This window comes from Onychomys torridus, chromosome 15 (assembly GCF_903995425.1).
Source record: "Onychomys torridus chromosome 15, mOncTor1.1, whole genome shotgun sequence".
Taxonomy (NCBI): domain Eukaryota; kingdom Metazoa; phylum Chordata; class Mammalia; order Rodentia; family Cricetidae; genus Onychomys; species Onychomys torridus.
In genome coordinates this window covers 25,287,131-25,302,743 of record NC_050457.1, presented here as the reverse complement: position 1 = coordinate 25,302,743, position 15,613 = coordinate 25,287,131, and the positions used below count along the sequence as shown (strand labels likewise).

Here is a 15,613-nt window from a genome sequence, read left to right as displayed (position 1 = left end):
GAACTATTTTCAGCGCCCCCTTACAATGCCCTTCTCATTTCCAAGGCGAAAATGAGCAAGTCAGTCTTGCCTCGGCCACTTGTCAGCCTGATGACAACTTTGACTTTGACTTGGGTGCTCCTCCCCTCCCCCCCTCCCCTCCCCAAATCCCTAGCTCAGCAAATATTTGAACCTGCCCAAGTTAATCATGAAGCCGCGATCTTTATCTGAGCGAGACGTGCGAGCGCCCGCCGGGGCTCCTTTCTTCCCTGGTGCAGTAGCACGACCCAGGGGGGCTCTGCTCGCCGAGCCGGGGACGTGCTGCCGGGGCGGGGCGCGGCGCGGGGCGGAGGGACCGGCTGCAGCCTAGCCTGGGGGAGCTGGCGGCGGCCGGGCTGAGAGTCGCGCGCCCCCGCCTTGCGCGCTCTCCTCCTGCTAGGCTCGCTACTGCCGGTGCCTGGCGGGCGGGGGAAGCCTCGGGGGGGGCTGGGCCCACTTGGTGGAAGAACAGCTTCTTTGGATTTTTTTATTTTTTATTTTTTTTTTCTCGGTGGGATACTGGCAGTTCAAAGCGAAACCGCTGAAATGCATAACCTACAAAGTAAGTCGCTTTTCATTTATGCACTTCTCCGCACCGGGCTCTTTATCTGCAAGCCGCCCTCTCTAGTTTGGCTGGGGCGGGTGTGAGTATGTGTGTGTGCACTGGGAGTGTGTGCGCCTGGGTGAGTGCTGCCTGGGGAGAGCAGATGGGAGATTAGGGGAGACACTCCCTTCTGTCCTCCAGGGGGGGACACTGCGGAGAAGAGATGGGGTTTGGGTTTGGAGTTGAGAAAGTAAGGGTCAGGAAGTTGGGACCAAGCCAGAGCTTGCAGAGACTACGGAAAATCACCTGTCTCCCTGACCTGCCCCTAAGGTCTCCTTGCCACATGGCCGCAGGACTCTGCCGCTAGACTGCTGGGGGTGTGCTGCACACTAGCCCTTTTGGGCTGACCCATGGGTTATGCTGCCAAGGGGACTTGTCTCTTTACTTTTGGGAAAAGACTCAACATTTTTATTCAACTATTTTTTTTTTAAAGATCTTGTCTAAGGACATACTTCACCACCACTTTTACCATTTTTATTTAAATTTTAGTTTAGATTTACTTAAAGCTATAGGCAAATAGAGAAGCGTGAACTGAAAGGGATTGGGGTTGAGTCTGCTGTCTCCAGTAATGCCCTAGAGAGGGAACTCAAATGTACAGGAGCCAGGGAACAGAATGCCTTCCTCTGCTTTGAATGCTGTGTGATTCCAAATGGGACAGAAATCTAAAGGGGTTTCTGTGTGCCACAAATCTCCACGCAGATACATACCCTCCAGGTCCACAAAGCACACTCTAGTTTTTAAAATGAAGCCACATTTACAGGGGAGCAGTACCCCTCCATAATAATGTAAATGTCAAGCGACCCTGGCCCCCAGTGCCAGTGGCCATCAAGCTCTGGTTGTGGTGATGGAATTACATGCAGAATGATTTAAAAAACCAAGGTAAATCATTAGATTTGTAGGGAAATTGAGTTCTTTATATTGAACACTGCTAAGAAGGAATATTGTCCCCCAGTAAGGCACTGAGCTAAAGAGAGGGGGGAGGAGGAGGGCAGAGAGAGAGAGAGAGAGAGAGAGAGAGAGAGAGAGAGAGAGAGAGAGATTACATCACCTTCTTTAAAGCAGCTCACAGTGAGATGGGTTCCTGAGTGAGACACTTGGCAGAGAGCACCTGAACTCTGTGTTCTGCTATATGTATGGCCTCTTATTTTGCCAGAAGCACCATGCTGTCCAGTGTTGTTAGGTAGAAACATTACCAATGTTGACCATTATATTTATCATTTCTGCAAATAATAGGTGTCTTCATTCATTCCTGGGCTGAGTTTTCATGACTTATTCTGTAAAGTCTTGTTTTGACCTTGGGATATTCTGGTAGAGGCATTTTATGCCTGAGCACTGTCTTTCAGCTTCCCTTTTTAATGTGCTGCATTTATGGCCATGTTTAAGAACTGTGGAAGACTGTCTTTTAAATATCCAGAGTGCTTGATCCTTTCTGCTTCTAACACACATGGGCGATCTCTAAGGACTATAACACAGAGCTTAGGGGTAGTAGTCGGGTGCCTTTGTAAGGTTTTTAGACCACCGAATTAGCCAGGCTATCTCTGAGCCCAGATGCACTGAGGGACAGAGCTGGAAGCTGCAGGGTGTCAGCTGTTGTCACTCTGCCAACGGCAGCCAGCCGTACCACGCTGTTGCAAGGAGTAATAAAGAGGGAAGTAGAGAACTCACTGCTGGAGGAGAGCAGGCAAATTAAACACCCTTCGAAACGGTGAGCATGTAGACATCGCAGCTGTGTGGCATGTAGGTTCTCGGAGAGAGGCTTGGGGCTGTGTGAGGCTGGCATCCAGGAGAACTGATGAAGAAGGAGTGGTCTGGTGACATTTTTCTGACTTGATTGGCTGGGGCGTGTGATGTAATAGGTTACAGTGCAGCCCCGTATAGGTTTTAAAATGAATTCCAAGACACCATTACAAAGAAAGCCGGACTCTTTTCTTATAACTGAGCACAGCCGAGGAAACTCTCGCACAAATGTACACCACGGTTTGGACTATGGAAGACCTGGCCTTAGAGTGTGCCAAGACAGATATAAACTGTGGCACGGACTTGATGTTTTATATAGAAATGGATCCACCAGGTAATAACTGCAGTATTAATGGAGAGAGCTAGTTAATTTTGTGACTTTAAAAAAAAAATCTTTTTGTTTTTTGAGAGCTGCTGTTAACAGATCCTCTCGAGGTTGCTATTTTTACTGATTTGTTTCACGGTTTAAAATTAGTCAGATTAGAACTTTAAAATTAAATGGATTGTTTGACTGTAGAGCAAGCAGCTCAGGCTGTATTTGATACTTGCTGGGTCTTGCTGAATGGATGGGAACTAGATTCCACTTTTCCGCTGGCGTCTTTTGTTAATTATGATCCTTGGCTACGTGGGCTATATTGTTGTATATTGTGACTTGACTTAAGGGGACGTGTCCTTTGTGCTGTTTTCTCTGCTTGCTGTGGACTCTGGCAGTGTGGTGCTTTCCTGGGATAATGCTGGGTGCTTTAGAAAGCATGTGAGATGTAGTGGTGACTCAACCTCATGTCTGATGACCTGAAACTCTCATAAATCAGATGTGGGGACTCGCTTGCTCTCTCCTGCTGAGATACTAGAATGGAAAAAAGAAGTTGGCTTTCTGCACCTTTAGAAATGTCTTGCTAGACACTTGAAATCATCTGGGGCATAAATTAAAAGCACTCACAGTGCTTTCAGAGTTAATGGTTTCGGATTTGGCTAAAAATCCTAGGCTTCTTTGGTTATTCCCTCTGGGGTCAGCCCTCCCTGCAACAAGGAAACTCAGAAATGCTGAGGGCTTCTTGTCACTTTTTTTTTTTTTTTTGTCACTGTGTACATACTGACTTTGACATTGAAAAAGGGGACAGGGGTGTTAATCAAACCTAACATGTAGAGCACAGTGTCCCCCAGCAGAATGGTAACATGAAGACTGAGGAGATTTAGGTCACAGATGAGTTTCCCAAAGTGACATTGGCAGGGCTGAGCCCGAAACACTAACACAGAGAAACCCAGTTCTTAGAACATACTGCCGCAAATGAGGGCTTTTAAAAATGTGATTACTGCACTCTTGCAGGATAGAGCAACCAAATTTGTCTTTCATAATTAAAGAAGAGAAAAAAAAAAGGCAACTCCTGTCATTTCTCCTGCTCAGATGTTCCTAGTTACTTACTTTAGCTGGGGCTGCCTGGGCACACAACTTTCATACAACTACAGTCTACAGGGAGAAATGTTGACTCTGGGCTAGCTTTGAGATTTTCTCCTATAGTCAGCCCCATTTATTTCTTAACCTCTAAGTCTGTCTGTCTGTCTGTCTGTGTCATCCTCTTCCTCCTCTTCTATTTTTCTCCTTTTCAGTTTTTGTTTTAACCATATTCTGAGATTTCTTTTGAAAACAAGTATCTGCCGTGGTACATAGAATTGTGACTTCCTGGTGTCCACTCTCCCCCCCCCCACACACACACACTGTAAACGTCTTAGTAAATTCAATTGCCTTTTAACTGAAAATAGAATTTTTATGCATTTTTAATTAAAATAAAATTGCATCCCTTTCCCCTCGTTGTAATGAAGTGTTGTTCATCGGAAAAGATCCGAGCCTCATTTTAAATGTGCACTTGGAGTTATGATTGCCAACAACTTCTGTTTTCCTCCTTTGCCTGCAGCACTGCCTCCCAAACCTCCCAAGCCCACTACTGTAGCCAACAACAGCATGAACAACAATATGTCCTTACAGGATGCTGAATGGTACTGGGGAGATATCTCAAGGTAAGGCCAGCCACGGGGCTCTGCATGCCCACCAGATGCAGGGAGGTTTCCAGGAAGAACAGAAAGCACCAGCTTGCTGAGTTCCATTTTTAGGATGTCATCCAACAGAAGCATGAAACATAGTTGGTTCTCTTCCAAAGACAACCAGAAAAGTCACTGAGCTCTGGAGCACTGTGGGTGCTGGGTGACACGGGAAATGAAAGACCCAGGAAGCTTCTCTACTGACAGAGATGTCAGGGGCGCACCAGGGTGATGGAGCACTGCCTGTTCTCTCTCTCTAGTAAGCAGGACTTTAGGAATTCAGGTTATTGGTCTCCTTGTACACCCTTTTAGCTTTTAGAGTATGAGTGAGTGGGCTGGAAGAGCCTCTGTGGATTATGACTTTCTGTGCCAGTTTGTCAGAAACTGGTTGAAAAGGGAAAAAAAAAACAAAACAACTTTGTATTACAGATATGTCAGTAGTATAAATGGGTGTATGCATACATAAGTGCATATACCGTGCACTTATTTATTTATTTTTTTGCAAGCAAAGGGAAATTATTAGTTCCCTTTGAAGATGTGCAATACCGACATTTGCCTCTACAAGGACAGGAGGATGTAAAGATATGGAGCTGCTGGGTTTTCTGCTCTGTGTCTTAAAGAAGAGTGTCTGTTCAGGCTAAGGATCTGGTCCAATGGTATAGCAGTCCTGAGTGTAGGAGGAAAAAAGTGGTGTGTGTGTCTGTGTAAGAGTATGGTTATTCAAAGTTGAAAAGTAAGCATGGTCTTATATTACATTGATTTCAGGGAAGAAGTAAATGAAAAACTCCGAGATACAGCCGATGGGACCTTTTTGGTACGAGATGCATCCACTAAAATGCACGGCGATTATACTCTTACACTAAGGTGAGCCAGGAAGTCAGCTGGCATCGGGATATCTGGGTTGTCATGAAAACATTTCTAGTCTTGATTAGATTTTTTTTCTCCTTCAATCAGCACATAAAGTAATGGGTTTCGTGATAGAACTTTCAAATCATACTTGTTCCTTCCTCCAATTCCTTCTCCTGTCTCCCTCTTTCCCAAGAGCCCCCCACAACTGCATCAGACAACTGTAATAACCGTTTTTGTTTTTTTTTTTTTTGTATTGTATTTACAGGAAAGGAGGAAATAACAAATTAATCAAAATATTTCACCGAGATGGAAAATATGGCTTCTCTGATCCATTAACTTTCAACTCTGTGGTTGAACTAATAAACCACTACCGGAACGAGTCCCTAGCTCAGTACAACCCCAAGTTGGATGTGAAGTTACTCTACCCAGTGTCCAAATACCAGCAGGTAACTTGCTCAGAACTCCTCACGTTGCAGTAACACAGGGCCGAGCCACTCGCCTACGTACAGCTTTTGACAAACTTAACACCCAGACTTGGAATTTCATGATGGCTGAGTCAGATAGCACATTGTCTATTTCATTAAGAATTGTTATTTGAATAAATACCTTACAAAATGAGTTCTGTTTTCTTCCTTGTATATCCTTCCAGGATCAAGTTGTCAAAGAAGATAATATTGAAGCTGTAGGGAAGAAATTACATGAATATAATACTCAATTTCAAGAAAAAAGTCGGGAATATGATAGATTATATGAGGAATATACCCGTACGTCCCAGGTGAGTTTAGGATGTTTTGGACTAACACATGTTATAATCAGATTCAAAAGAAAAATTCTCTAACCTTTTTCAGTATAGCCATGCTTATAAGCATCCTACATTAAGCTTGCTTCTAACTGGCAGGGTCATTGTGAGCTTTCAGTTGATGCAATGTAATTCCTGACTGGAGACTTCTGTCTAGGCTAGACATTAATAATAACTGCTAATGTCAGTTTGTCCAAGCTGTGGGGTGAAAATTTCATATCCATCCCCCTTGCTGTGAGAAGTGGCTGTGTTCACTGAGCTGATTGCCAGAGGAGAAAGCAGCATGGATATAAAATAAAAGAATGACCAGTTTGTGTTTACATATTTAGTCTCACACACACACACACACACACACACACACACACACACACACACTAGTGAAAAGGGACATGAATTTGAAATAGAGGGAGGAAATCATATAATTATATTGTAATCACAAAAAAAGTAAAAGAAATAATTTTAAAAAGTGGAGGTAGACAGAAAATTCTCCAAAAGAAACGTCTGTTTCCAGATCCTTTTGACTAGAGTTTGTGAATTCCTATCCGGCTCTGCTAGCAGAGTACATGCCAGCTTTCCCTATCTCCTAGTCCTGTATGTACAGTACTGACTTCTCCCCATCCCCTACCCGCCACCCCCTTGCTACTGTAGTCTAAGCAGTACAGCACAGCTGTTTACATAGCATTGATGTTGTATCTGGCTTAAGCAATTAGAGATGATTTGAAGTTGATGAGAAAAATCGCACAGGCCCCGTGTGGCCATTACATCACCTCAATAAGGAACCTCAGTGTCTGGCTGTTAGTGACCAGGAGGGCTGCTGTCACTAAGCTTACGGTGCCCGTGGATGACTGTGCCGACTAGCAGCTTGCTTACATTACATCACGAGCTAGCCTGTCTCTCACAGTGAAAAGCCATATTCTGACAGGGATGACATTGTCTTCTGAAACTTGTGTTGCAGGAAATTCAAATGAAAAGAACAGCTATTGAAGCATTTAATGAGACCATAAAAATATTTGAAGAACAGTGCCAAACCCAGGAGCGGTACAGCAAAGAATACATAGAAAAGTTTAAACGTGAAGGCAACGAGAAAGAAATTCAAAGGTAGTTGAGCCGTGAGCATCCCAGTACCCCTGCGACAGAAGTATCACAAATTTTTTTAAGATTGGTCACTGATGCTCTGCCTTCCTGTCATTTGAGCAATTTTCAAATGGAATAAACAAAGCTTAACTTTGGGGACCTTGCATGGCGTACCCAGGTACTTAGCGATATGTTTCTCCTGCCTGCAGGATTATGCATAATTACGATAAGCTAAAGTCTCGCATCAGTGAGATCATTGACAGCAGGAGGAGACTGGAGGAAGACTTGAAGAAGCAGGCGGCTGAATATCGTGAGATTGACAAGCGCATGAACAGCATTAAGCCAGACCTCATTCAGCTGAGAAAGACAAGAGACCAGTACTTGATGTAAGTGTTGGAAACAGCCTGAAGAACTGATGATGGCCAAAACCAAAGAGGAGTCCTCAATGCCTTCTCTCTTTTGCAAAACTCTTTCAGGTGGCTGACGCAGAAAGGTGTTCGGCAGAAGAAGTTGAACGAGTGGTTAGGAAATGAAAACACGGAAGAGTAAGTAGCCACAGAAGGTGGGAGACCATTTTGTGAATGGATTTTCACTGACCTTAGGATGTCTCTCAAGCAAAAATGGAGAAGCTCAGTAGCGTTATCCAGAGTTATTTTTGCAAAGGGCAAGTTGAGCCCAGGAAGGCTGGAGTGTTTTTTGGTTTCATTTTCCTTTTTTGTTTTCCCTACAACTGTGTAAATTGACCCTTTGTGTCCATAATGATGTCCCTGAACATCAGAAAAATCCCCAAATATTTTTGGAACAATGAGAGACAAACAATTACGTTTAGTATATCTTGAAGGCTAAGTATATGTTTGGTTTGAATTGAGAACTGACAGTCTTCTCAGTACTGTCCTTGCCCTCTGCCCAGGTACCTAAGGGTGATGGCTGATTTGAAAATGGAGATAGGCATGACTTTTGCTAACCATTCACCCTGGGGACTGGTGAGGAGGCTGAGTCCTCTGATCCGCCTGCTTGGAAGGAGACCTTGGGGCAGGCTGGGCTTCCCACCCACCCGTTCACTCACTCACCTTCACTTCTGCCCGTGTAGCCAATACTCACTGGTAGAAGATGATGAGGACTTGCCCCACCATGATGAGAAGACGTGGAATGTTGGAAGTAGCAACCGAAACAAAGCCGAGAATCTATTACGAGGGAAGCGAGATGGTACTTTTCTTGTCCGGGAGAGCAGTAAGCAGGGCTGCTATGCCTGCTCTGTAGTGTAAGTAACTCCAGAAAACTTGCTCATTCATTAGGTTTCATTCACTTAGTCCCTGGAGATCAGGATTGGAAAACATCTCGACCTTGAAGTATCGTATAGTGCTGTTAGTCTAGGCAGATAAATGAACCTGTTAAGAACCTAACAGACACCTGTCACCATATAGTAGGACAATTGGGACTTGGGGCCCAATGTCGAGACAAGTTCATCTCTAGTTGTCCTGAGGTCTTCCCCACCCCCCATCTTAATTATAAACAGAAATGGCCCTCTAAAAGTCAATGTTGTTAGGATGCAAGGTCATTTTTATGAGACCATCACCTAAAATAGATAAAGTCATCCTCCAGGGACTGACCAGAGCAAGAAGAGGAAGGACCCCGTTGCGATCCTGTAGAGATACACCCCGAAGGAGACACAGTCTTGTCTTGTAGCCTAGTTCCTTTTTATAATAGTTTGGGAAGCAATTTGAAGAGTAAAACCTGAAGGCCGAGCATGATGTCTGTAGTCCTAGTGATCAGAGTGACTGAGAGCAGCATAAGGCTGTGCATGGGGACCCTGAGTCATTGACATCCTCGGGACAGAGGAACAACTGTCCGCTCGCGTGGACAGACGCTAAAGTACCTTATAGTCTATGGCCAATCACTGCTTCATTTAAGGACACACAGAGGGAGGATTTTGAGTTAGGATGAGAGAACAGGAGAGTTGTGATACCACTTCAAGGAGAGCCTTGACGAGACCTGTCGATTAGAACCGGAGGAAAGCCAGCATGTGGTCCCCCAGAGACAGCAATACCAGCACCTGGGAGGTGGGAAGCTGCCATCTGCCACACGCTTGCCACACATGACATGCAGCCACACATCTATCACACACTCATCTCGTGTCTCATACAAACCCTAATACACATGCCATGCCTCTCTCCCTCCTTTAAACCATTTAACCATTAGACAGTCCACTGTAGCAGGCCCAGATGCTTAACCCTGGTGTGTGTCACTTGACCAGAAAAAGCAGCACTCATAGTTGACCATGGCTTTGGGGCTTTGGCTCCCCGGGAGTGACCAGACCCATTCTCATTCTCACTGTGCCCTTCCATGATGATGGCTTTGGTAAAAACACCCTGCAGCATTCCGTTTGTCTGAGACCAGCTTAAATGACTTTTTTTTTTTTTTTTGGTTCCTTCTCCAGGGTAGACGGTGAAGTCAAGCATTGTGTTATCAACAAGACTGCCACGGGCTATGGCTTTGCCGAGCCCTACAACCTGTACAGCTCCCTGAAGGAGCTGGTGCTCCATTACCAACACACCTCCTTGGTGCAGCACAATGACTCGCTCAACGTCACACTAGCATACCCCGTATATGCACAGCAGAGGCGATGAAGCGCGCTGCCCTCGGATCCAGTTCCTCACCTTCAAGCCACCCGAGGCCTCTGGGAAGCCAAGGGCTCCTCTCCAGCCCGACCCGTGAACTGAGCTGCAGAAATGAAGCCGGCTGTCTGCACATGGGACTAGAGCTTTCTTGGACAAAAAGAAGTCGGGGAAGACATGGCAGCCTAGGGCTGTTGGATGACTAGACGTTTCTAACCTTATCCTTTTTCTTTCTTTTCTTTTTTTTTTTTTTAATTTAAAGCCACAACACACAGCCAACACACAGAGAAAAAGAAAAGCAAAAAAAAAAAAAAAAAAATCTCTCCGTGCAGGGACAAAGAGGCCTTTAACCATGGTGCTTGTTAACGCTTTCTGAAGCTTTACCAGCTGCAAGTTGGAACTTTGGAGACCAGAAGGTAGACAGGGCTGAAGGGCCTGGGCCTGGGACCCGCTTGGTCCAGCCTGGTTTAGCCTGAGCGTCGCTGGGTGTGGTGAGCCCAGACACATCGCACTGTGGGTTATTTCCTTCTTAATGAATGAACGATTTGGAGCAGAGAGGCAGGTCTGCTCACACAGGACACTTTGAGAGAACATCGATGCAGCATGTTCAGAGGAAAAAAAACACAAAAAGACCGGAAAAGGTTTTGCTTAAAACTTGTCAAATCAACAACCAACCACCCACCAACAGAAAAATGAGTGTGGGCAAGGGGACTTGAAGTGACATTCAGTATATAAAATATGTACATAATATTGGGTGACTAACTATCAAATAGATGGATTTGTATCAATACCAAATAGATTCTGTTTTGTTTTGCTGAAGGCTAAACGTGCTGCGCTATGCAATTCTTAATTTTTATTACGTTGTTACCAGTTTCAAATACACCTTCAGAATAAGCTCCCTCATCCCAGTTTTTGTTGCTTGAAAATATTGTCCCTCATTTTTGTTAATATTTGTTTTGTTATTTTTTTTAAGAAATGTACAGGATGCCAGAAAGAAAAATGGCTTAAGAATTAAAACTATGAAATATTTTACAGTTTTTCTTGTACAGAGTCCTTGGCTGTTAGCCCAAGGTTAAAAAGTTCATAACAGATTTTTTTTTTGTTTTTTTTGGTTTTTTTTTGACTAAATGTTGGGCAGGGCCTAATAAGCTTCAAAGCTGCTTTATTCAATAAAAATGAAAAAGAAAATGATATATGATATGACAAAGTATTGCTGAGTCCAACAGTGTTAAGACTCTTGAAATACGGTACCTGGCAATGTTTGTTTCCAATGAATTGTGAACTTCTTGAATCTGGAGGGGAAGGGAGCCATGGGTTTTAACAGGTGGGGGGAGGGGCAGGAAGGGGGCGTGTAAGGTGGGGAGCACTTTCTCGGGATTCCAGAGAAGGGGAGAAGAACTGAAGTGGGGATGTGCTGTCTCCATCTTCCCCGTCTGAATTTGGTAATCATTACCAATCAGCAGCAACTCCGGACCTATTGTAACTCCATTGCAGCGGAGCTGGCCAGCATCTCCATTCTCATGAAGGCAGTGCTGGGTTTGTTTTGGGGGTTCCTGGAACGTGCTCTTTTTGTTATTGTTACTGTTGTGGTTGAACACGCTGGTTTCAAGGTTGAATCCCTGCATTTAGAAAATGTGCTCTTTCTCTTTTTAATATTGGACTTGTCGCAGCAACCGGCCACCATCCATTTTCGGCAAAAGCATGATCTGAAAAACAAGCCTTTTAGCTGGACATTTGTTGTTTGCCTAGCTAGCTCTCTGTTCACTTTAGAACAGAGAGGGAGTTGACCTGTGTCGATGGTGACCGTGCTTTGTGGAAATTGTTAGAAGAAATACAAAGAGCAGTCTTCTCATTCACATCATTGTGCATGTTGTACTTCATGGTGAGGAGAGGAGCAGTTGGTGGCATCTGTAAGAGTTCGAGCCTACCCTGATGTACATGTGCAGAAGCTGGTGTGTTTATCGGGAATTGTCCCGTGCTGTGAAGAGCGGAGGCTAACCAAAGTCACGGTCACAGCCCTGGTAGAGTCAAGGGGCATCTTCAGTTTCCCTTTCTCAATATCAGATGCACAACTTGATTTCTCTTCCCTTCCGAGACTAAGGGGAAAGTGTGTGGTGTCTTTTAGTGTTGCTGTTTTCAACTTTGGGAATTTGCAGCCTGGTGGCTGGGTTAATGGTCTGGAGAAGGTATTGTTTTTCTATGAAGCCACGGCTCATCCTCAAGACTGTGAGCCCACACACGTACTCTTCTAAGCTGACCGGCCTTACTGCCAGACAGTTGATGAATTCCCTAGGTTGACTCTGGGCTTTGCAACCTCCACTGGTAACATTCTGCCATGCCACATAAGACTGAACAGTTAATAGTTGTTTGTAAGCTAGGTTTGTGGTTGGAGTTTGCTTTCTTCCTCCCTCCCTCCCTCCCTCCCTCCCTCCCTCCCTCCCTCCCTCCCTCTCTCTTCTTTCCTTTTTTTTTTCTGTAGCCCATCATATATGCTATCAAACATAAGTAACTTCCTTTTCATTTTAAAAATGGATCTGAGATTGGCCATGTCATTACAAGTTCTGTGTTTTTTGTTCAACCCTCTGCAAGATGACTTGCAAAAAAAAGTCTCATCTCGTGAACTGTGGTACAATAGATTTTTCCATTCCTCAGAAGGTAGAAGTCACTTGTTCTAACCAGTAGTGAGCTATGTCACACCTGTCCTGCTGAATGCCCTTTTGGTGACAGGTTAGTGTGCCCACCAACTCTGTCCTTAGAGAAGTTTGATCATTAACTTTCTGTGGATTCCATCAAGGCAGTCATCCAGTAGCATCCATTAGGTAGCTCATGAGTGTAGATGGATACAGCACTCCTGATATGGAAGTATCCCCACAGTTTTTCTCACCAACTGTCACATCCTAAAGACAGCCAGACACTACTAAGCTGCTGAGAGGCTGAGCTAGACTATAGAAGTGTGAGGGTTGGGACTTCATATCCCACACCAGAGCAGTCATAACCACATGAAAAGGCAGCAAGAATATGTTTGCAACATTTGACAACTTCACGGACCTGGATCTATGTATATATGTATATGTGCATGGACCGTGTTTCCAGTACACTTCAGCCACGCAGATCCACAGTCAAGTTCAAGTACATACAAGCAGATGTCTAGTACAGGTCTTGTATTTGTGTGTGGGTTTTTTTCCCGTTGATGTTGCTTTGTTTTGTCTTATAAAGGTGAAAATTGTTGGCAAATGAAGTGAGAAGTTCATCGTTGGACAGTTTTTTCTGTTTAGGAGCTATGCCCTTTCAGGGAGCAGGTCTGGAGGACTTGCTTACCTGACATATCCTCGTGTTCAGTGTTACCTAGTCAGAGTGTGTTTCTGTGAGCTGTCATTGTGAGGAAGCAATCGCTTTGTCATCTATCTGGTTGTGAGCTAGTAACTTGTTTGGGAAGTCCTACTGATGTTCCTTATGGGGAGAAAGTTCCTGCTGGTTTTCCCAACTGTGCTTTGGCAATGCATGGTATCTAAGTCAGTTGGAAAGTAGGCTTTGCTGTCTGTTTGAATTTAGGGTCATTTAAGAAAGGGGCAGTTAAAAGCACAATGCCTCACATGGGACAAAGTTCCAAAATGCCAAATTTTCCTATTTTTTACAAAACTCTATAGTTATATAAAATAACTAGTACTGGGGGTAGGGGAAGGTGGCTCAAATTGGACAGACTTTCCACCTTCACACTGAACTTGTCACCATGAGATAGCATTGGCTGCCCAGGATGCTGCTATTTAAGAAAAAAAAGCAAAACAAAAATTAAAAAAAAAAAAAACCCTCATTTATATGTGTGTATTTTTTAAAGCTACACTCTGTTAAATGTTTTTACAAATCTGTTTATATGACATTGATAAAATAAAGTTGGTCTTTTGACGAGAGGGAGGAGGATGTCATGGTCAGTTGTAATTTTGCCTTTACAAGGTGACTGGGTGGAGGAGGGGGTGTGCCTCCTTGACATTTTGTTCAAGTTATAGAGTCAGTGAAGCTGTGTACTGTTTTAAGTTGCTTAATGCATTGTATTAGGTCCTCAAACAGAATAAAGATTGTTTTGAAACTTAAATTTCCGTTTGAAATTTTAGTTTTCATTGGGGACATTTCTAAATGTCCCCAACCCTTTTGTTTCATTATCCCAACTCGGTTTTATAAACAAAAGGTACAGATTGGTCACTTGTATGTGCTCAATATTATTTATGTAGCATCGGAATGCTTCAATGGTAAAAATAAATACCTCTAGGTGATAGCATTCCTTTTTTTTTTTTTTTTGGTTTTTTGAGACAGGGTTTCTTTGTGTAGTTTTGGCTGTAGACCAGGCTGGCCTCTAACTCACAGAGATCTGCCTGGCTCTGCCTTCTGAGTGCTGGAATTAAAGGCATGCACCACCACTGTCCAGCTGTGATAGCATTTCAAGCCATGTTGTTGCTATCCAAAAAAAAAAAAAGTCTTATTTTCTTCCATCCTCCACCCAACCTTAACAACGAGCTACTAGTACCTTTGGTTTTTGATGACTTCTGGTTTTGCCTTTTGTACACTGGATAATTTAAACTTGTGGTATCCGAACAGAATGCAGTGGTGTGACTTGAGGCTATAAGTACAGCCAAGGTACTCCTTAATACCAGTTTGCATGGCAACACCTGCTCAAGAAGCAGCTCTTCCTGTGAAATAACTCCCCCACTGACATTTCCTGCTAGTTGAACCTGTGACCACACTAGTGCGTATGCATACATGTAGGTCCCATGTTTTATGTAAGCACTGTAAGGCTGCTAGAGAAGAAGACATGATCTAGGAGTAGCGGGGAGAGGACCCACATACTCTGCCATGCCAACAATGACTGGTGCATTAAGAAGGGCGGCAGCTCTGAGGTTCATGTCCTGTCTTGTTCTAGCTCTGTGCTCTCATAGAACTCATGCCCTGGATTTTCTCACCTCTGGTTTCCATGGTTGAGTCCATGGCTGCAGCCTCTGCTGTATGAATTGTCTCCTTAGGGGTCAATGCTATTCTATGCACTAGCTCTCAGACAAGGCTCTGGCCAGGTCTTCCAAAGGTCTGCAGTCTCACACGGCTTCTAACCCTCTGTTTCCCCAATATAGCCTCTGGTTTCTGACCCCTTGTGTCTGCTGAGTAATTCTTCTCACTTAATTCTGCCTGTATGGAGCACTGACATGCATTACCTAGTGTCAGGGGTACATTCTGGAAGGTATAATTTTGTCATTGTGTGAATATCATAGAGCGTGTTTCCATGCCCCTAGCTGGCATAGCCTATTATCTTACACCTGGGCTGTAAGGCTTGTGCGTATGGGCTCCTAGGGCCCAAGTAGACTGAAAATGTGAGAACAGGTGAAGCACAACAGCAAATGGTACAATCAAGGCACAGGAACTTGAGTGTCTGGGGCCACTGCTGGCGGAACAGCAAACTTTTACCGAAAACGTTTTATAAGTAGGAGTACATGCAAAAATATATCAGCTACATTAGCCAATAACAACTGTCGATTGTCAGGTCTCAGGCCCTGCCCAGGCTACTACTTTTTACACCAGCCTGCACAGTAGGTTTGTTTGCATCAGCTTTCCCACAAGCATATGATAATAAGTTATGCTTGGGGGGGGGGGATTTCCAGATCCGGAGCCGCCATTACATCTGGCCCAGAGTCGGCTGAGCTGTCACTGTGTGGCACAAGGCTATACTCTTTTCCTGACTGGTCTCTAACATACCAAGTGACTATTAACCATTTAGCTCTCCCTGTGCTTCATCCAAAGCAATCCCCCAACAATTATATATGAGTTAGAAGACATTACCCCCATTCTACAGATTGGAAAAGCCTAGAAAAAGGACACGACTTATTCAAGATCTTGCCA

General features: G+C 44.2%; 1 protein-coding gene across 3 annotated transcripts in view; it reads left to right on the top strand.

Moving 5' to 3' along the window:
* The window catches only part of Pik3r1 (phosphoinositide-3-kinase regulatory subunit 1), an 81,825-nt gene extending 71,823 nt beyond the window's left edge, over positions 1–10,002 (top strand). Inside the window, exons 1-10 of one of the 3 annotated variants that reach the window (XM_036206911.1) lie at positions 379–580; positions 4,273–4,375; positions 5,162–5,260; positions 5,511–5,691; positions 5,895–6,020; positions 7,000–7,142; positions 7,328–7,504; positions 7,595–7,663; positions 8,209–8,379; positions 9,556–10,001. In XM_036206911.1, coding sequence (XP_036062804.1) covers positions 565–580; positions 4,273–4,375; positions 5,162–5,260; positions 5,511–5,691; positions 5,895–6,020; positions 7,000–7,142; positions 7,328–7,504; positions 7,595–7,663; positions 8,209–8,379; positions 9,556–9,745 — 1,275 coding nt within the window. In that variant the 5' untranslated portion in view covers positions 379–564 and the 3' untranslated portion in view covers positions 9,746–10,001. Of the gene's footprint in view, positions 1–378; positions 581–2,319; positions 2,694–4,272; positions 4,376–5,161; positions 5,261–5,510; positions 5,692–5,894; positions 6,021–6,999; positions 7,143–7,327; positions 7,505–7,594; positions 7,664–8,208; positions 8,380–9,555 lie in introns of those variants that run through there. The other 2 variants (XM_036206910.1, XM_036206908.1) reach the window with 2 other exon arrangements.
* Positions 10,003–15,613: the final 5,611 nt, after the last annotated feature.